Genomic DNA, 21,267 nt, shown 5'->3' on the forward strand with positions numbered 1-21,267 from the left:
TTTGAGACAGTGACTTCATTTCTTCCAATATACAACCAGAAGTGGGACTGCAGGACCATGTGGTAGATGGTTTTTTCTAGTAACTTTCTGAGGAACTTTCACACTGCCCTCCACAGTGGCTGCACCAATCGACATTCCCTCTAAGAGTAAACAAGTCTTCCCTTTTCTCCACATCCTCACCAACACATACCTCATCTGTTTTATTTTGGCCACGCCACATGGCTTGTGGGATGTTCCCCGCCTGCAGGGATTAAACCTGAGCCATAGCGGTGAAAGCCTGGAATCCTACCCGCTGCGCCACCAGGAGACCCCCTGATCTTTGATGCTGGCCATTCGGACAGGTGTGAAGTGACAGCTCACTGTGGTTTTCACTTGGTTTTCCCTGGTGGTTAACGATGCTGAGCATCTTTTCATGGACCCGTTGGCCCTCTGCATGCCCTCCTTGGAGGATTGTCTATCCAAGTCCTCTGCTCACTCTTCTTGAATAAATCTGAACTCCTGACCATGCCATTGTGCACCTCCAGCTCTGCAAGCCCTCAGTCACAGCCCTTTTGCTCCCTCAGAGCCTTTGTTCACGTGGCTCCTTTGGCCTGGGATACTCCTCTCCCCTGGTGGGTTCTTTCTTTTGTTCTCAGCTAAATGTCACCTCCTCACAGAGATCTTTTTATACCCACCTAACCTGCGTTCTTCTGCCCACACTCTGCCCACCCACACATCATTTCCTATTCTGGGATCTCATTTGCTGCCATCGTAAATGTCACCACAATTTCCCATTACTTATTTGTTGGTTTCCTGTTTTGTTTTGTTTTTCTCCCACCAGACCAGGGTTTCCCAGCCTTGGCACTGTTAATATCTGGAGTTGGCTAATGCCTTGCCATGGAACCGTCCTTGTCATTATAGATGGTTAGCAGCACCCCTGACCTCCACTCACTAGATGTCAATAGCATGCTCACAGCTGTACCAACCACAAATTGGTCGATAAATGGCCAAATATAACCTGGTTGAGGACTACGACAGCAAACCACAGGCACCCCCTGTCTAGCTGGTTCACAGGTGCACCCCCAGCATCTAGCACATAGTAGTCATTCAGTACATCTGTTGGATGAACGCATGAATCTTTCATCCACTCTCCTCCCCATTTGCACCTGTAAACCCATCTCTCTCCGGTCTGTAGCCTCCCGTATCCTTCCCTCCCACCACCACGTACACATCTGCCCTTCCAGACCCTGTGTGCACTCTTTGGCCCCTCCCCCAATTATATACGTTCCTGTCTCTTGCTTCTCGGTCTTTGTACTTTGCTATTCTCTTTGCCTGGAATGAACTTAACCTTCACCTGCAATTACCGGCCTAAGAAGTTTCATCTTCCCATGGGTGCATTCCCTGACCATCCCCACCAAAGACAGATCCAGCTGGGTGCCCCCTTGCTAATGTCCCCAGTACTTCTTCCTACCAACATCAGAGCACACGTCCCAGTGTCTTGCTCCCGGTTCTCTGTCTTCCCATATACAGCATATAATCTACGTTCAATATGTGCGCAGCAAGAACAGACAAATGAATGAATGGGTGAGACAAAGCAATGAGACACGAGGATCCATCCAAATAAATGTTGCCCTCAAAGCTGCCACCATCAGAGACTGGGCATTCATTCAAACGGCTCTAGCATTTCTCAAAATACTTGAGACCTATGCTTGAGGCTTCCTTGGTGACTCAGAAGGTAAAGAATCTGCCTGCAATGCAGGAGACCCTCTGCACTGGGTCAGGTGTCTTCCCTGGAGGCCCTGCATCTTCCCTGGCTCAGGAAGATCCCGTGGAGAAGGGGACGCAACCCATCCAATATTCTTGCCTGGAGAATTCCATGGACAGAGGAACCTGGTGGGCTACAGTCTATGGAGTTGAAAAGAGGTGGACATGACCGAGCAACTAACACTTTCACTTTTATCATTCTTGTGGTGAGGTTCTCACAGCAACTTCCTCAGTCATACAGGATATTAGGTCCTAATGCTTTACAGTCACAGCTCAACATCACCTATCCTGATCATCTATGCTCATCAACCAAGCTTTATCATTAACTATTTGACTACTTCTGTAGAAAGAATAAAGTCAAATCTCTGTAAAGGAAAAGAAAAGACCCTGTCACTAATGATTGAAAATGTTCCCTCCAAAAGGCATCTCTCCAAAGGCCAGACTCAGAGCGAAACCTGAGCGGTAATGGCGCTGAATGAGCCGATGGCTCTGAAAGCACATCTCACCTGCGGCTTGGCCAGTTCCATGCTGTTGGTTAAACTCAATCTCGTCAGCAAAGCTATTAAAACAGACTATACCAAGAACGTGCAACTGTGTAAGTGGCTATCACACAGCTGTATAAGTAGCATTGGTCTTGGAAGAGCTGAGTTACTCAGATGCGCTAAGGGTGGGGCGCAAGGGATAGGATAGAGGGGGCCTGGAGGTGCCACTGAGCTCCTGGAAGTGGGTCCTCTGCTGTCACCATGATGAAGGTTCAGGGTTAAGCGTTGCCCCAACCTGAGGAAGGGGAACCCACCCAACATGTGGTACCATCACCACCAGCCTGAGCAGACAAGGACCCTGGGCTCCCCATGAGTCCGAGCCCACATGGTCCAGAGTCCCCCTCTCTTATCCATTGCCACACCCAGGAAGCACACCTTAAAATCCATCATGATGTCCTGAAGCTGGAATTTCCTGTCCAGGTCCAGCTGCAGAAAGACAGGGCTCACATCTGGAAAGACACAAAACCCAGGAACTTTAGAGCAGAGACTGTCTACCTTCCCAGGCTCCAGGAAGTCTAACTCTGATTTTCCCATTTCCCTCCCAGAGAGGCGTGGTACCAGTATGTTTCTACTTATATCATCTATTCAAGATCCCACGTCTTCTCAGCCAAATTTCCTCCCCACTATCACTTGATGTCTTTAAAACCTTTAGACTTTCAACTCCTCAGCCCTACACAGATCTGTTCCCAAAGCCCAGTTCCTTCAGCAAGCCCACTGCGACTAAGTAGAATGAAATGAAGGCATTTCTCTCTCTTCTTACCTTTTCATTAACCTCCAATAAATTCTTCTACCTACAACATCTGAAAGGCCTCAAATACAAACACAGAAGGTTCTGCTCATCAACCACCCATGTCCCACCACCATAAGAAAGACGTGGGAAAACCCAAAGGACCCCAGGGACCCTGCACATCCTACAGGCGCCTCATGCATGGGCTCCTGGAGGTGGTGGCAGGAGCTTACCGTTCTGTGACTGCCACCAGCGCATGGGACCCGAGGATGAAACCACGTTCTCCACACGGTGAGCGTTGTAATTGTGAGCCAGCCTGGAGTCACACTTGCAGCATTTCATCTGCCACTGCAGGAGACACCAGAGACTCAGAGATAGGGCCTTTGTATACTGGGAATTCTCCCTTTGCATACTGAGAACCCAGAACATTCTCTCCATGGGAATGCTCCCCTAAGAGATTCATGGATTTCATTAATACATTTAGAAGAACCAGCTTCTCAAAACAAGACTAACTGGTCATCTTTCCATTTAAGTCCCTCTATGTCAAGAAACACCTGGAGTAACACGCAAATTTGGCCTTGGAACATGGAATGAAGCAGGGCAAAGGCTAATAGAGTTTTGCCAAGAGAATGCACTGGTCATAGCAAACACCCTCTTCCAACAACACAAGAGAAGACTCTACACATGGACATCACCAGATGGTCAACACCAAAATCAGATTGATTATATTCTTTGCAACCAAACATGGAGAAGCTCTATACAGTTAGCAAAAACAAGACCAGGAGCTGACTGTGGATCAGATCATGAAATCCTTATTGCGAAATTCAGACTTAAATTGAAGAAAGTAGGGAAAACCATTAGACCATTCAGATATGACCTAAATCAAATCCCTTATGATTATACAGTGGAAGTGAGAAATAGATTTAAGGGACTAGATCTGATAGATAAAGTGCCTGATGAACTCTGGACGGAGGTTCGTGACATTGTACAGGAGACAGGGACCAAGACCATCCCCATGGAAAAGAAATGCAAAAAAACAAAATAGCTGTCTGAGGAGGCCTTACAAATAGCTGTGAAAAGAAGAGAAGCGAAAGCAAAGGAGAAAAGGAAAGACATAAGCATCTGAATGCAGAGTTCCAAAGAATAGCAAGGAGAGATAAGAAAGCCTTCCTCAGTGATCAATTCAAAGAAATAGAGGAAAACAACAGAATAGGAAAAACAAGAGATCTCTTCAAGAAAATTAGAGATTCCAAGGGAAATTTTCATGCAAAGATGGGCTCGATAAAGGACAGAAATGGTATGGACCTAACAGAAGCAGAAGATATTAAGAAGAGGTGGCAAGAATACACAGAAGAACTGTACAAAAAAGATGTTCATGACCAAGATAATCACGATGGCGTGATCACTGACCTAGAGCCAGACATCTTGGAATGTGAAGTCAAGTGGGCCTTAGAAAGCATCACTATGAATAAAGCTAGTGGAGGTGATGGAATTCCAGTTGAGCTATTTCAAACACTGAAAGATGGTGCTGTGAAAGTGCTGCGCTCAATATGCCAGCAAATTTGGAAAACTCAGCAGTGGCCACAGGACTGGAAAAAGTCAGTCTTCATTCCAATCCCAAAGAAAGGCAATGCCAAAGAATGCTCAAACTACCGCACAATTGCACTCATCTCACACGCTAGTAAAGTCATGCTCAAAATTCTCCAAGCCAGGATTCAGCAATATGTGAACCGTGAACTTCCAGATGTTCAAGCAGGTTTTAGAAAAGGCAGAGGCACCAGAGATCAAATTGCCAACATCCGCTGGATCATGGAGAAAGCAAGAGAGTTCCAGAAAAACATCTATTTCTGCTTCACTGACTATGCCAAAGCCTTTGACTGTGTGGATCACAATAAACTGTGGAAAATTCTGAAAGGGATGGGAATACCAGACCACCTGACCTGCCTCTTGAGAAATCTGTATTCAGGTCAGGAAGTAACAGTCAGAACTGGACATGGAACAACAGACTGGTTCCAAATAGGAAAAGGAGTACGTCAAGGCTGTATATTGTTACCTTGCTTATTTAACTTATATGCAGAGTACATCATGAGGAATGCTAGGCTGGAAGAAGCACAAGCTGGAATCAAGATCGCAGGGAGAAATATCAATAACCTCAGATATGCAGATGACACCACCCTTATGGCAGAAAGTGAAGAGGAACTCAAAAGTCTCTTGAAGAAAGTGAAAGAGGAGATGAAAAGGTTGGCTTGAAGCTCAACATTCAGAAAACAAAGATCATGGCATCTGGTCCCATCACTTCATGGGAAATAGATGGAAAAATAGTGGAAACAGTGTCAGACTTTATTTTTTTGGGCTCCAAAATCACTGCGGATGCTTATTGCAGCCAGGAAATTAAAAGACGCTTACTCCTTGGAAGGAAAGTTATGACCAACCTAGATAGTATATTAAAAAGCAGAGACATTCCTTTGCCAACAAAGGTCCATCTACTCAAGGCTATGGTTTTTCCCGTGGTCATGTATGGGTGTGAGAGTTGGACTGTGAAGAAAACTGAGCGCCAAAGAATTGATGCTTTTGAACTGTGGTGCTGGAGAAGACTCTTGAGAGTCCCTTGGACTGCAAGGAGATCCAACCAGTCCATTCTAAGGGAAATCGATACTGGGTGTTCATTGGAAGGACTGATGCTAAAGCTGAAACTCCAATACTTTAGCCACCTCATGCAAAAAGTTGACTCACTAGAAAAGACTCTGATGCTGGGAAGGATTGGGGGCGGAAGGAGAACGGGACGACAGAGAATGAGATGGGTAGATGGCATCACCGACTCGATGGACATGAGTCTGAGTGAACTCCGGGAGTTGGTGATGGACAGGGAGGCCTGGCGTGCTGTGATTCATGGGGTCGCAAGGAGTCAGACACGACTGAGCGACTCTACTGAACTGAACTGAACTGTGTCAGCCCCCAACACATAGCTAAGTAAATAGTAAATAGATGCTGTGATTGGGAAAGAGGTATGAGGTTGTAAAAAATTAATTTTGTATATGACCTTGCCTCAGAGAGAAATCTGAAAAGAGAGATAAGGGCAAAAGAAGAAAGAAGGAGAAGCTCACAATGACTTAGCAGCCTAGCAGGCTGCAGTCCATGGGTCAGACATGACTTAGTGACTAAACAACCACCACCACGTGCTAGTTGTAGGCCAGAGAGGTTTACAGCTCATCTCACTGAGTCCTGGCAGCCTGGGGAAACTGGAGTTTCTTAGGATCAGGAAAGGGGACAGGAAAAAGGACAAGGGAATTTGGGGTTCCAGTCCTAGTTCTCCTCTGTCAATTGAGTGGATATTGAAGTAGAGTCATTCAATCATTTGACAATATTCATCAAGGCCATACTACATCCCAACCCTGCTCTGGGCTCTGGAGTTGTAATAGTGAACAAAACAAAGACCCAACCATCAGGAAGCCAACATTCTAGTACCATTTAGATGATCTTAAAGGCCTTCCAGCACTTGACATCTGGGACTTGAGGATCTTTACCAGTTTGGCATCCCCTACCCACAGGAGTCATGTATGGATGTGAGAGTTGGACTATAAAGAAAGCTGAGTGCTGAAGAATTGATGCTTTTGAACTGTGGTGCTGGAGAAGACTCTTGAGAGTCCCTTGGACTGCAAGGAGATCCAACCAGTCCATTCTAGAGGAGATCAATCCTGGGTGTTCATTGGAAGGACTGATGCTGAGGCTGAAACTCCAATACTTTGGCTACCTGATGCGAAGAGCTGACTCATTGGAAAATATCCTAATGCTGGGAAAGATTGAAGGCAGGAGGAGAAGGGGATGACAGAGGATGAGATGGTTGGGTGGCATCACTGACTCAATGGACATGAGTTTGAGTAAACTCCGGGAGTTGGTGATGGACAGGGAGGCCTGGGGCGCTGCAGTCCATGGGGCCACAAAGAGTCAGACAGGACTGAGTGACTGAGCTGAACTGAACTGACCCACAGGAGAGAAGCCCAGGGTGTCCAACCAGATGGAGCTCTGCAGGCAGGTGTCCCAAGGTCAGGAAGACGGAGGAAGTCTGCAGACCTGGAGCTGAAGGCAGAGTCTCTTCCCCATGAAGATCGGGGTTAATGTGGCCAGACAAGGAGGAAACAGCCTCACCAGGGAGGTCCCCCAAAACATCACCTTCCCTGGTCTGCCCATGCCCTGGAGTGAGACAAGAGACAGAACTGAACCCCATGGGCTCCAGAGCAGGGCAAAGATCATCAAGGAAAAGAACAGCCAGAGAACTGTCCCTTGTTCTTTTAGTTTGTCCATAATGTGTGAATGTGCATACATTTGCATATGTTTGCTTGAGTTTGCCCTGGTGCATGCGCACGCCCACACCCCACTGAGACACCATGACCTTGCCTAGGTTCTTCATGAAATACACATAAAACCTGTTTTCTCTGAGTAACCACGGCCCCAAACCTCGTGTCCAGCAGAAAGAACACTTTTCAGAGGGTTCCAGAGTGACACACACATTAAAGCAAGGCTTGGACGAGAAACTCCCTGAATTGCAAGTCCTTCTGGGCAGCAGCGACTGTACCTCCCCACACCCCCTGCCTCGGTTTCCCCCAAGCCTCCACCTACCAGAACGAGTAGAAAGCTCAGACAGCCACCTATGAGGCCTTGCAGCCCCCGAACCCCGTCCAGGGAAGGAAGGCCCTGAGCTGGGGAGGCTGGTACGTCAGACCGGGTGATGTCTGCTGAGTCTGTGAAGCTGACAGCTCAGTTCCGAAGGGAAGAGTGAACACGCCGAGTCTGTGCCTTGAGTTACAGAAACTCTTCACCCAACACTGCTCTTCCCCCCAGCGCCACTGAGCAAAGCCTGGAACAGTGGACGATGCCGGAGGGGAGCCAGGATTCCTGGCCCTGTGAGCGTCTGCTTCCCGCCTCATTTTCTAGCTCCTACCACCAATCTGCAGAACAAGAGGATTGTCCCTTTCCTGGAGCGTGGAGGTGGCCTCATCACTTCCCAAAGTGCTTTATCGAACAATAACTTTGGTATGATATAAATGAACCTATTTACAAAGTGGAAATGGACTCACAGACACAGAGAGTAGATATGGTTACCAAAGGGGAAAGGTGTGTGTGGGGGGGAGAGGGTTAAATTATGAGTTTGGGATTAGCAGATACAAACTATTACATAGAAAACAGATAAACAACAAGGTCCTGCTGTATAGCACAGGGAACTATATTCAATATCCTATGATAAACTGTAATGAAAAAGAGTTTTAAATGATTATGAAATACTAAAAATAAATACTGTGGGGAGATGTTCAGTGCTCACATAATGGCTGGCACGCATGCCTTATATAAAACAGCAGCCACTGGCCACCCTTTGCCGGCTACATCCTTCTCCATGGAAATGTCTCCACTCGACACACTGCTCATTTCGGGTCCGTGCATTTGCTCGCAGTGCTTGTCTGCCGTCTGCCTCCCCCTGTTAGATGCAGGCTCCACGAGGGCAGAACTTACTTTCCTTCATGCTGTATTCCCGTGCTCAGCAAAGTGCCCAGCACTCAGTAGGCCCTCTGTAAATACTTTTGGAATGAATAGTAAATGCTCACGGAGAAGGCAGTGGCAACCCACTCCAGTGTTCTTGCCTGGAGAATCCCAGAGACGGCGGAGCCTGGTGGGCTGCCATTTATGGGGTCACACAGAGTCAGACACGACTGAAGCGACATAGCAGCAGCAGTAAATGCTCAGGAAAGGCTAGCACTTTCATTTATAGTATTGCTCGACCCTCCCTTCCCGGGAGGAGGTGACCAAAATCAATATTAAATGACTGGAGTACCGACCACATGCTAGGTACTGTATCAAGAGTTTCAGTGCGATAACCTGCTTAAGCCTGACAACCACCCTACGTGTAATATTATTCCCACTGCAGGTGTGAGAAGGCTGGGCTGCAAGAGGCTCTGTGACTTTCCCGGTGCCAACACCAGCGCCAGACAGGATCCCTCCCAACGCCCTTCTCTTCTCCTCTCCATCCCTCCCTGTCTGCCATCCGCTGATCCCCACTGGGAAACCACCCGGGTGCGCCAACATCTCGGGAAGGAAGCTCGGTCAAAGGCGACCATCTCTGTCTCCACCACAGGGCTCGGTCCGACCCTGAGGCCGACCACGGCAGAGAAAGTGCTCTGGGGAGAAAGCTGGTTTGTCAGGCTAACCTTGCTCAGCTAGCACGGAGGCCGCAGGTATGTCAGGGGCTAACACAAGTACCTGAGCACTTAAAATCGTCGTTTCTGGCATCTGAGTCTCCTCCAGGATCCTATTCTGGTCCCTGGCGGCAGGCACGCCCTCCTCCTCACTCTGCCCGGCCTCTCAGAGGCAAACTTCTCCATCCCCCATCCTCTGTCTGCACTCAGCACATGTCCCGCGGAGAGACAGGGGCCAGCCGCCTTCCGGTGACCTGTCACCCGAGCTCCTCTGGGCTTGCTGGGAACTGATCCCAGCCTGTTCTCCGGCCAAGAGAGTGCCAGAAACAAGGCTCTTTTTTTCCTTAGGCAGTGGGACACAGCAGCTAGAACAGCCCAACCTGGAACTCGGGAAATGCCCTTGATATTCCCAAATGATGAAATATTATGTAACTTTTGAAAAGACTGTTGACAGAAAGATTTTAATTGCATGGGGGAAATGCTTACAATGTTTTATAAAAAAAATTATAATGTTTTATGAAGAAAGTTGGGCATAAGCTTGTATATACATCATGATCACAAATACATATTTTTTAAGGAATGAGTAGGTAGAAGGCAGTGTACCAATATATTAGGTTGAACCAAATGAAATGGCTGATATTCGGCTATCTTGACCTACAAAAATGGCAACTGCATATGGCTTAACCTAATTACCTCTGGGAAATGGGATTACAGGTAACTTTTTTTTCTTGGTTATTTTTTAATAATTTTTGATGCCTTGAATATTTATTAACTTTTATAACCAGGCCTTGTTTTAAACAAACTCCAAAGGCCCAGGATACTCTGCCTGGGCTTGCTACCCTGCCTCCTCCCTGTCTTCACAGCCGGTCTGGGGTGCCCCAGGCCTCTGCCACCTGCCTCCACGAGCACAGACAGAGACAGATGGATCAGACAGCCTCATGCACTGAACACCTACATGCCTTCATCACAGCAACGGAGCTAAAAGAGGGATTTATCTCAATCCTCAGACACAGTCTGAGCCACCAGGCTTGGGACAGGTATTTTAAGCAGCTCTGCTTGTCAAACAGCTAAAGGGATGGAGCCTCAGATTAGGGCTGCTGCTGCTGCTGCTGCTAAGTCGCTTCAGTCGTGTCCGACTCTGTGCAACCCCACAGATGGCAGCCCACATGAAGACAAGCTGCCAGTTCCTTCTCTTTCTGGACCTCAGTTTCCCTTTCTATTTTATTCCCGTATGTCTACAAGCAGTACATAAGTAAGAGTGTGTGTATGACTGTGAGTGTGTGTGTGTGTGTGAAAGAGAGAGATTTTCAACACAAGGCCCTTCCCTTCATGTGTGTTACGTGCCTCTGTCTCTCCCGGAGATGGAAGCTTCCAGCCGCAGCCGCATCCCTCTCCGGGGTCATTTGGCCAGCACTCCCCTGGCCGGGCTACCTCAGAGATGCAGAGTTATTATCCATTCAGCCTGCCAGGCCTCCAGCCAGCTTGGCTCCCGCTCATTCTCCATCTGGAAAGGCTGGGCCTCTTCCCTTATCCCGGAGCTTTCTAGAAGCTCAGCAGTCTGGCTGGAAGACAAACCAGAGAACTACAGGAGGACAAAGGAGACAGCGGGAGCCTCAATCACAGAGGAGAGGGTGGAACAAGGAAGGCAAGGCAAATCAAAGCTCTGTGTCTTAGCAGAAATGGGAGTGAACTGTGGAGGGAAATAGGAAAGCAGGCTCTGCTTAGCCATGGCCCAGCTCCCTCCCCCCAAGCAAGTCAGAGACAGCCTATGTCCATCTAAGGAGCTGGAGTCAGGGTCATGGCTGTCAGCTAGGGCCAAAAGAAAGACAGCCGGAATCCCAAAAAAAAAAAAAATGCAGCTGCCTACAAGACATTCCCTCCACTTCAGCTCCCTCATTGGTAAAGTGCAGGGGTGGGATGAGATAATGAAGCTCCTTCTTGCTCTAACATGCTATTAGAATTCTCCCCAACTCCAGCTTATCTGCTCAGAGGTTAAAGACACTCCAAACAAGAATGCAAAAGAAGCAAGAGAAAAATAAGACATTGGCCAAACACGGTGTTGGAGAAGCACTCTTCCCAGCAAAGTGAGCAGGGAAAGATGGGACCCTGAAGGCCTTGCTCAGTAAGGTCTCCACTAGACTCCCGCTGTGATCCATGTGTGTGTGTGCATGCTCAGTCATGTCTGATTCTTTGTGACCCCATGGACCGTAGCCCATCACGTTCCTCTATCCATGGGATTTCCCAGGTAAGAATGCTAGAGCAAGCTACTATTTCCTACTCCAGGAGATCTTCCTGACCCAGGGATCAAACCGGGGTCTCCTGAGTCTCCTACATGGCAGGCAGATTCTTTGCCACTGAGCCACCTGGGAAGCTCCTGTGATCCATAAGCCTCATCATTTATATGTCAATGGATATTGCCAGCAAAGGTGAAAAATCAGGGCCTGTTTTGGGGCCAGGTGGGAGTCGAGCCCCAATGTTATGAAGCACTGTCATGAACTAACATCTTGACCAAAGCCTTAACTCAGTACAGCTCTTATCTCCATCGAAACCAAGTTCAGAAAGCTCAGTTCTGAAACTGATGACCAAAATGATGAATACCACAACACTCCAAAATTATACTGCATGGGTATAGTAGCTGAGAAGAAAAGAGAAGCTAGAGGCAAAGGAGAAAAGGAAAGATATACCCATATGAATGCAGAGTTCCAAAGAATAGCAAGCCTTCCTCAGTGATCAGTGCAAAGAAATAGAGGAAAACAATAGAATGGGAAAGACTAGAGATCTCTTCAAGAAAATTAGTGATACCAAGGGAATATTTCATGCAAAGATGGGCACAATAAAGGACAGAAATGGTATGGACCTAACAGAAGCAGAAGATATTAAGAAAAGGTGGCAAGAATACACAGAAGAACTATACAAAAAAGATCTTCATGACCCAGATAACCATGATGGTGTGATCACTCACCTAGAGCCAGACATCTGGGAATGTGAGGTCAAGTGGGCCTTAGGAAGCATCACTATGAACAAAGCTAGTGGAGGCAATGGGATTCCAGTTGAGTTATTTCAAATCCTAAAAGATGAGGCTATGAGAGTGCTACACTTAATATGCCAGCAAATTTGGAAAACTCAGCAATGGCCACAGGACTGGAAAAGGTCAGTTTTCATTCCAATCCCAAAGAAAGGCAATGCCAAAGAATGTTCAAACTACCGCAGAATTGCACTTATCTCACACACTAGCAAAGTAATGCTCAAAATTCTCTAAGCCAGGCTTCAACAATACATGAACTGTGAACTTCCAGATGTTCAAAATGGATTTAGAAAAGGCAGAGGAACCAGAGACCAAATTTCCAACATCCATTGTATCATCAAAAAAGCAAGAGAGTTCCGGAAAAACATCTACTTCTGTTTCATTGACTATGCCAAAGCCTTTGACTGTGTGGATCACAACAAACTGTGGAAAATTCTTCAAGAGATGGGAATACCAGACCGCCTGACGTGCCTTCTGAGAAATCTGTATGCTGCTCAAGAAGCAACAGTTAGAACTGGACATGGAACAACAGACTGGTTCTAAATTGGGAAAGTAGTATGTCAAGGCTGTATATTGTCACCCTGCTTATTTAACTTATATGCAGAGTTCATCATGTGAAATACCAGTCTGGATGAAGCACAAGCTGGAATCAAGACTTCTGGAAGAAATATCAATAACCTGAGATACACAGATGACACCACCGTTATGGCAGAAAGTGAAGAAGAACTAAAGAGGCTCTTGATGAAAGTGAAAGAGGAGAGTGGAAAAATTGGCTTAAAGCTCAACATTCAGGGAAAAAACTAAGATCATGGCATCCGGTCCCATCACTTCATGGCAAATAGGTGGAGAAACAATGGAAACAGTGGCTGACTTTATTTTGGGGGCTCCAAAATCAATGCAGATGGTGACTGCAGCCATGAAATTAAAAGATGCTCCTTGGAAGAAAAGCTATGACCAATCCAGGCAGCATATTAAAAAGCAGAGACATTACTTTGCCAACAAAGGTCCATCTAGTCAAGTCTATGGTTTTTTCAGTAGTCATGTATGGATGTGAGAGTTAGACCATAAAGAAAGCTGAGTGCCGAAGAATTGATGTTTTTGAACTGTGGTGTTGGAGAAGACTCTTGAAAGTCCCTTGGACTGCAAGGAGATCCAACCAGTCCATCCTGAAGGAAATCAGTCCTGAATAGTCATTGGAAGGACTGATGTTGAAGCTGAAACTCCAATATTTTGGCCACCTGATGCAAAGAGCTGACTCATTGGAAAAGACCCTGACGCTGGAAAAGATTGAAGGCAGGAGGAGAAGGGGACGACAGAGGATAGATGGTTGGATGGCATTGCCGACTCGATGGATATGAGTTTGAGTAAACCCCAGGAGTTGGTGATGGACAGGGAAACCTGGTGTGCTACAGTCTATGGGATCACAAAGAGTCAGATACGACTGAGCAACTGAACTGAACTGAGGCTCTGACCCGAGCATGTTACATACGTTATCTCATTTTATCCTTCCAAAATCTCTGAAGTAGGCATACTGGATCAAAAGTGAGTATCTTCATTTGGCAGATTAGGAAGGCAAGTCCTAGAGAAGCTAAGAAACGTGTCCAAATCCACAGGACTAGGAAGAGAAGAAGCAGGAATCCCGCTCCCAGGCTCTCTGTCTCCAAACCTTCTCATCCTGTAGGGCTTCAAGGGACACAGCAGTCACGTGACAACCATGGGCCATTGCAGGGACTAGAGTTGGTTTTCATGATGCTCCTTCTCTTCTCCCCTAGTAAGGACAGCCTCACTCCCCGCCCAGACTTCCCCGGAAACAGAGGTGTCCTCCTAGACCTGAGTGCAGATAGTTGGTTCGCATGCCTGGACCTCTGAAAGTTCTACCATTGACAGTGATTCCTTTCGCTGCTGAGGGCAAAGAAGCAAGACACTGCCCAGAGAGCTTCTAGGGACCTGATTCAAGAAGCAGTGGTGTGAGAAGCCAGGCCAACAAAGTTGTGAGGCTACCCAAGTTCGTGTCCAGGTTTCCGTCTCACCTTTCTACTCTCTTCCCTCCTTTTAACCCCACAGGACACACTCCCCAGTCCAAAGCAACCAGGACCCCCAATTGCACGCTCCACAGCCCGTTTTGATTCCCTCTGATGGCAACGCTTTCCCCCAGTGGCCTTTCTCATTTTCTGCTATCTCTTCTAAACTTGCTCACTCTTGGTCTCATTCTCTTGGGACCCTTTGCAAAAGCCACAGCTAATTTTCTGATAAGCAGACCCTTGTTGAAATATAAATGATGACAGATTAATATGACGCCTTTCCCAAGGGCATCTGCATTTTAAACAAAGAACGATGTTTCATCCAAATGAAGATTAGCAATGGCAGGAGCTTTGAAAGTTTCAGCTAAGATCTCCTGGGAAACAGGAGGGCAGATATCTTGGTCAGAGATAGGCTCAAAATCCTCTGTGAGCAGAGGTCAAGGACCTCAGGATGGACATGAACACATTCTCACATTCTGTGTGTACACGTTAGCCATGCCAGAGGCCAAGAAAACAGATGTCTGCCAAACACAGAAAGGCAGTGGTTGTTGGGTGTGTGCCTGTGGGTGTGAGTGTGCTTATGGGGGGGTGGTGTTAGAAGGAAGGGATGTCAACTGGCTACTGCTCCTCAGCTTGTTTCCAAGAGATAAAAATAACAGCTGTTTGGTTTGCACAGCTAATTAACCTGAGGAATGCACTGTGTAAGACTGTTATTCAGGCAGCTGGATAATTAAGCTTCCCCCCAGAAAGGGAAGGAGTGGGGGATAAATAAGGCATTTAAGGGAACAGACACAACATTGGAGGAGACTTTGTCAGGAGCAGAAATCAGGGCTGGAAAGCCTCCAGGCAGAAACCCGCTGGCCCCCAAGCAGCGTGCACCAGCCCAGAGAGGGCTGAAGGTCACAGCCCAACCCCTGCCAGGGCCCACCTGGCAGAGGTCATGGCCCAGCCAGAAGCCTGGCAAACGTGTGAGAGCTGAACCAACAAAGGCTGACTAACTCCCTCGTTTCATGAATGGTGAAATGGCAGTCTAGACAGAAGCCATGACCTTCTCAAGGTCACGTTCCTCTTCTAAGTGTCAGAGGCAGGACCAGACCTAGAAAGTCTTCACCCCACATCAGGCAACTTCGCTAACCACAACTGCCTCCAGGTTCTCTAGCAGCCAGACTGAAAATCAGATGCATGGTGGTCAGTGGGCTGGCCCAAGGGCAGGTTGACTTCAATTATGCAAATGCATGTCCTGATCCCAGAAGAAGTGCTCAGGAGAATGACTGACAGGTGGGGCGGCCTCTGCTTGCAGGCACAGGTCCCGGGAGGCCAGTGGGCGAGGGGCTGGGACATGTAGACCCAGGCCGATGGTCACTTGGTTCCTTTTTTATGTGGTCCACACAACAACCCTGGAGGAGGGCATGGCAACCTACTCCAGTATTCTTGCCTGGAGAATGCTATGGACAGAGAAGCCTGGCGGGCTGTAGTCCATGGGGTCACAAAGAGCTGGACGCGATGGAAGGAACTCAGCATGCATGAACACAGCAACTCACTGAAGTGGATGCTATCATTCCTCCTACTTTTCAAATGAGGATCGACGGCTCGGGGAAAGCACAGAAGAAAATGAGGGTATGGAGATACCGCAAACATTTTCATCCATGCCTTGACTTTCGGGGTAAATGGTACAGTGAATTTACCCAGAGGTTACCTAGAAGCTGGAAGAGCCACTGTACCGTTTCTCCCTAAAGTCCAAGGCGTGGATGAAAATGTCTGCAATGTCCCCACTGCCCCTGAGTTTCCCCAGGGTTGGCACGGGGCAGTGAGCAATGCTAAAATGTCCAAGAGTCATAAATCTCTAGTGCACTTGCATTTATGTCACACCAGAAGGCAGGCAGGCAGCACGGGCCGGGTGATTTTTACTGGGCTCAGGGCCCACCACGTCACCCCTGCATGAAAACAGAACAGAGGCTCTAACCAGGGGCTTTGACTTCAGTAAGGGGTATATGTGGGAGCAGGGGCTGGTGGAGAGGGATGGGGAGGTCGGGGTTGAGAGGCAGGCCTTAGCAAGGAAGCTTTGTGCCAGGCCACCCTCCTCTCCAGCTGGGCCTGGCCACTGCAGCACCGTCTCTAGCCACTCAGAAAACTCAGTACCTAGGCATTTCCATCAGAAGTTTGGGGGATCCCAGCACACATCCAGACATTCCCATGGGGATAGGGATAATAAGGGCGACCTCAGGGAACACTGTGAAAATTAATTGATATAATTTATATAAAACGGACTCAGTCTAATGCCTGAGACATATAATATGTGCTTAATAAACTATAGCTTTACTATAATATCGTTTAATAATAAAAATAAACTTAAAAACTGAAATTAGAACTCATCAGAGTTATATCTGGATTCCTAATTGTGATCACACAGCCACCCATGTAACCAGGGAGGGTTCAGGGTCCACCCGGACAGAGGAGTATCGGTCCCTTCGCGTATGTCTTCACTGCTGGCAACCAATGGCCTCTGGAAGGTGAGGCCGGGGAGAAAGAAGGAAGAGAAATCAGACAAGGCAGAGAGGAGGCATGTGGGGGAGAGAAGCTGGCTCCCCATGGTCAGCTCGTTCCCAAAGAAAACTGGAACAAAGAGCAACAGGAAAGACCATAGGTCTAATACTCACTCACGGAAGGGGAAAGCGAGATTTAGAGGGGGAGATCATACCACGAGTTAGTGGCAGACTTTGGCTACACAAGATGCACTCAAGATGCCTTCTTCCAAGAGGTTACATGGATTTATTCCCCCTGGTAGACGAGGGGAAGAAAGAACCAATGCATCTCAACTTTCACAGCAGCAAAATAGTTGAGATTTACCCATCCCCTGGGTTGCAAAAGTCTAGACTTCTCTTCTGCAAGCTCCCATGTGTTCTCAAACTGCTGCTTAAGATCAGGGGAGGCAGTTGGCTCCCTGGGGCATTTGAGAGAGGCAGAGGGCGGGACAGGATGGAGTGTGGCCTAGAGGGAGGAAGGCTGTCCAGGCAGGCCTGGCACTGAGGGACATTCCTCAGCTCTTCTCAGCAGCCTCGGCTCTCTGCCCGGTTCCCATCCCTGAAGGTGGCTCAGTCCGAAGAGAGGACCCAGCAGAGGACACCCTGAAAATTTTAGACATGGCTCAGTGGTACAAAACTGGAGGGTGAGTGGGAAGGGAGCAGTTGGACTCATTCTGTTGTCTGGAGAGCTCCCCACTGCCAGGTTCCCTGATGCCGGTGGAGTAATCTAGGCCCACAGGGAGGGCTCGCCTGATGCTGGCCGTCTTTCCCAACACTGTCAGATGGGCTTTCTCACATCCAAGTGGGTGAGGTGCAGAAACCACAGCCATCTCTGCACAACACCTCCAAAGCCAGGACCCAGTAGCACCTACGATTACAAGTGGCCAAGAGAACACAGGAGACTAGGGAGCAGTGAGGCCAGAGGCGGGGCCAGACGCCGCCCAAGGACTGCCTAGGAGGAGACCGCAGCTGCCCCACAGCTCCTGTGGCCGGCAGTCTCTCACTCCCTTTCTTGCTCTGTCTTCTAACGCCAAAGACACAGAGACTGAAGGGAAAACGACTCCCTCACTCTGCCCTTTGTCCAAACCTGTGTATTGAGGGCCAAGAAAAAATGGCCAAACGAGACAGGCAGCTGGGAAACAAGAAAACACTGCGTGATTTCCACCTTGGGCAAGGAAGGACCTTCCACAGGGAGCAAGGTCTCCACAGGGAGCAAGGAAAGACCTCAAACTTACTGAAGGGGAAAGAAAACCAAAGTTCCTACCAGAGAGGTCCAGAAGCAAAGCAGAAAAATCACACAGTGGCTCTTTGAAAAACAAATCAGTTGCTTAAATAAGCAAGGCGTTCCAATGCCTGGATTTGCTCAGCTGGGTTCCTTATCAGCTGAACCACTGAACCTTCTTGCTAACCCCGGGTCACTTTGCCTTTACCTCACTGATCTGTGACCTTTAATGGCAATTTGAATATTTTCCCGGGGGAAGGATAAATTAGGAGATTGGGATTAACAGATACACACTGCTGTGTATAAAATAGATAACCAACAAGGACTTACTGTATAACATAGGGAACTATGCTCAATGTCTTAAAATAACCTACAATGGAAAAGAAATAAAAAAAGACTATAACTGAATCGCTTTGCTAGAACCCGAAACTATCACAACATCACTAAGCAACTATCCTTCCAAAAAATGTTTATTAATTTTTATTGGAGGATAGTTGCCTTACAGTGTTGCGTTAGCTTCTGCTACACAGCTAAATGGATCAGCTATGTTAACACACACACATATATCCCCTCTTTTGGGGGTTTCCTTCCCATTTAGGTCATCGCAGAACACACAGTAGAGTTCCCTGTGCCATACAGTCAGTTCTCATCAGTTACCTGCTTTATACACAGTAATGGATCTATGTCAATCTCAATCTCCCAATCCATCCCACAAAAAAAAAAAAAAAATTTAATTAAAAGGAAATTCTGCAAAAAAATAAATAAATAAATAAAGTCTCCTGCTTCGCCCGGGGTGGTAAAACATGCAGACCAAACATGCAGAGATTGGAGGTAAACAGGTTGGCTCCTCACACATGACAATTACAAAACCTAGAAGGATAGTCTCCAACCTACAATCATACAGTCTTCGGGCAGCTCCAGCCACACCCTTAGCCCAACATGGGCAGGAGAGAAGGCAGCAGAGAGCGGCCGGGGCGCAGCTCCGTCCCCGCTTTGGCAAGAAGACAAGCCATGCACACATCCCAGCATCTGTGCCACCAGCCTTGAGTCCGTCCATCGAAGATGGCACCTCACCCTCCACATACCTAAAGGATCTGTATCGATCCACTGCTCACGTCCCAGGTTTGAGCGACTATCCTGCCCAGGCCCGAGGACTGAAAAAAACTCCAGCTTTATTAAGCAAAAGAGACAAAGGAGCTGTTCAGTGATAAGTCATTTTGAGTAGGTTTTTCTCTTGCCCATCGAAGGTGAAAATTTCTGAGAGGCAGAGACCAGCCTTATGCTTTGCTTACATTCCCCACAGCGTATGGGGCTGGGCCCACACCAAGTCCACTCTCAGTGTTCAGTGAACAGATGGCGGGCTCCCCCCATAACCCCAGCTCACCTTCTTCCAGCCCCTGGAGGCCATGGAGGAAGAACCTACCTCGCCATACTGTGTGCAATAGGTCTCAGGCTTGGTCAGGCCACAGGTGGATGAAGCTCGGAGAAACTGTGTCCTCCCTATGAGCAGGTCCCCGACGGGTGGATAGCAGGCCCCGCGGGAGCAGGCTTGCTGGGCACACAGGAGGCTGGGCAAGCCTGAAATCACAGGGGGCTCAGGGGGTGCTTGGGTGCAGCCTAAAGAGAGGGCAGTCTAGCCGGCCACCCCAATGCCCCACAGGGAAGCAGTCATCCATTGGCAAGGCTAGACCCTCTTCCTTGCCTTTATGCTCCGACTCGCTGGTGGTGGGAATAATTGCAATCCTGGTACTGTTTGGTTTAAAAAAAAAGCTGATTTTATAGTCTGTAACTCTCAGCTTTAAAAAAGTAGAAGTGGATCCTGAAAAGTGGCATCCACATGAGGCTTTTAGAATTGAGCTGCAGACACACGCTTGGCCACAGCTCTGCTCACCTGTTAACGGAGCAGCGCTCACTGCTGGCCGTCTGGGGGACCCAGGGAGAGACCTGCATTCTGTCTGCTCCTTTATCTCTCAAAGTCACCCTGTCACACTTTGCAAATAACCAGCTGGTAAAGAATCCGCTTGCAACACAGGAGACCCCAGTTCTACTCCTGGGTCTGGAAGATCCCCTGGAGAAGGGATAGGCTACCCACTCCAGTATTCCTGGGCTTCCCTGGTGGCTCAGCTGGTAAAGAATCTGCCTGCAATGCGGGAGACCTGGGTTCGAGTCTCTGGGTTGGGAAGATCTCCTGGAGAAGGGAAAGGCTATCCACTCCAGTACTCTGGCCTGGAGAATTCCATGGACTGTATAGCATGGAGATACAAAGAGTCAGACACGACTGAGCGACTTCCACTTCACAGCTGCAGTTCCCTGAACAATGAGAACTCAAGCCATGATGGCTCTGCGACCAGTTTGAAAGTGAAAGGATGGAAAATAAACACAGCACCAGGGCACTGGGGCTGCCACGAACCACCCTCAGGTAAGAAGAAGACATTTGGGAGCCTTTTTAAGAGTCTCATCTTCTTCAGAGGCCCCCAGGACAGAGAAACCTCATGGGCATCCCAGTAGACAAGCGTTCCAAACCCCAGGACCCCAGGTGATGGGTGACGTTCACACTTTGGTAGACTGTCCTCCTACCCATGGCTGGTCCCCTCTCTGCTGTATGACAGGGCCCGGAAGGACAGGAAGGGATACTCACCAAAATACAGGAGAAGGAGCGGCCTCATCTTCAGTTGACAAGGCGATCCCCACTCAGGACCTCACCTGGGGCACAGCAAAGCAGCCTGGATGAAGCCACGCAAACCCCTAGGTTGCACTAGCCCTTTGCTGTTTCTGGACTCAAGTTTCCTCAGGAGCCTTTACTCAGGGCCTTGGCCTAGGACACTTTTGAACAGCCAGCACATCTGTAGCCAAAACCTGGAAGATGCCAGAGACCTGGCCCCCTGTCCCAGCTGGCACGTGACTCTCAGACTGTCCTGCGAGAATGTCACTACCTCCTCCTGGACTCCAGCCTCCCCCCTCTGAAACAGACGGGAGGGATCAACCCTGCCCTCCCCGCCGTGGTCAACAGAACAAGTTGGGGAGCCAGAAAGGACTAGGCCCTTTGCAGGAGAAGACTGTGGCCTCACTGTCACCCTAGGAAAGAGGATTGGCCTTTCTCAGGCCCTGGCCCACCTACAGGCTCAACGGTGAGTGGCTCAAAGAGGCTGATGGCCTGGAGGGGAGCCCTCTCCTGCTGTTGGCGTGGTCTCCAGTATCACCCACGGCCACCCTGAGGGTGAGACTGTGATGCCCGCATCTCTGGGCTGAGCAGGTTGTGGAATGCAATGGGGAAAGAGAG

The 21,267-nt window shown here is 48.4% G+C and overlaps 1 protein-coding gene across 3 annotated transcripts in view; it reads right to left on the reverse strand.

Annotated features, from left to right (window-relative positions):
- LAMB3 (laminin subunit beta 3) overlaps nucleotides 1-21,267 on the reverse strand; it is a 59,578-nt gene that overhangs the window by 24,012 nt on the left and 14,299 nt on the right. For all 3 annotated transcript variants that reach the window (XM_055419002.2, XM_088845235.1, XM_088845236.1), the window contains 4 exons: nucleotides 20,626-20,690; nucleotides 19,411-19,565; nucleotides 3,246-3,360; nucleotides 2,661-2,734 (listed from right to left, as the gene is read on the reverse strand). In XM_055419002.2, coding sequence (XP_055274977.2) covers nucleotides 2,661-2,734; nucleotides 3,246-3,360; nucleotides 19,411-19,565; nucleotides 20,626-20,653 — 372 coding nt within the window. In that variant the 5' untranslated portion in view covers nucleotides 20,654-20,690. The remainder of the gene's footprint in view (nucleotides 1-2,660; nucleotides 2,735-3,245; nucleotides 3,361-19,410; nucleotides 19,566-20,625; nucleotides 20,691-21,267) is intronic.

Source organism: Moschus berezovskii, chromosome 17 (genome assembly GCF_049115385.1).
Source record: "Moschus berezovskii isolate FMDL1 chromosome 17, NW_MosBer_1.0, whole genome shotgun sequence".
Lineage (NCBI taxonomy): Eukaryota > Metazoa > Chordata > Mammalia > Artiodactyla > Moschidae > Moschus > Moschus berezovskii.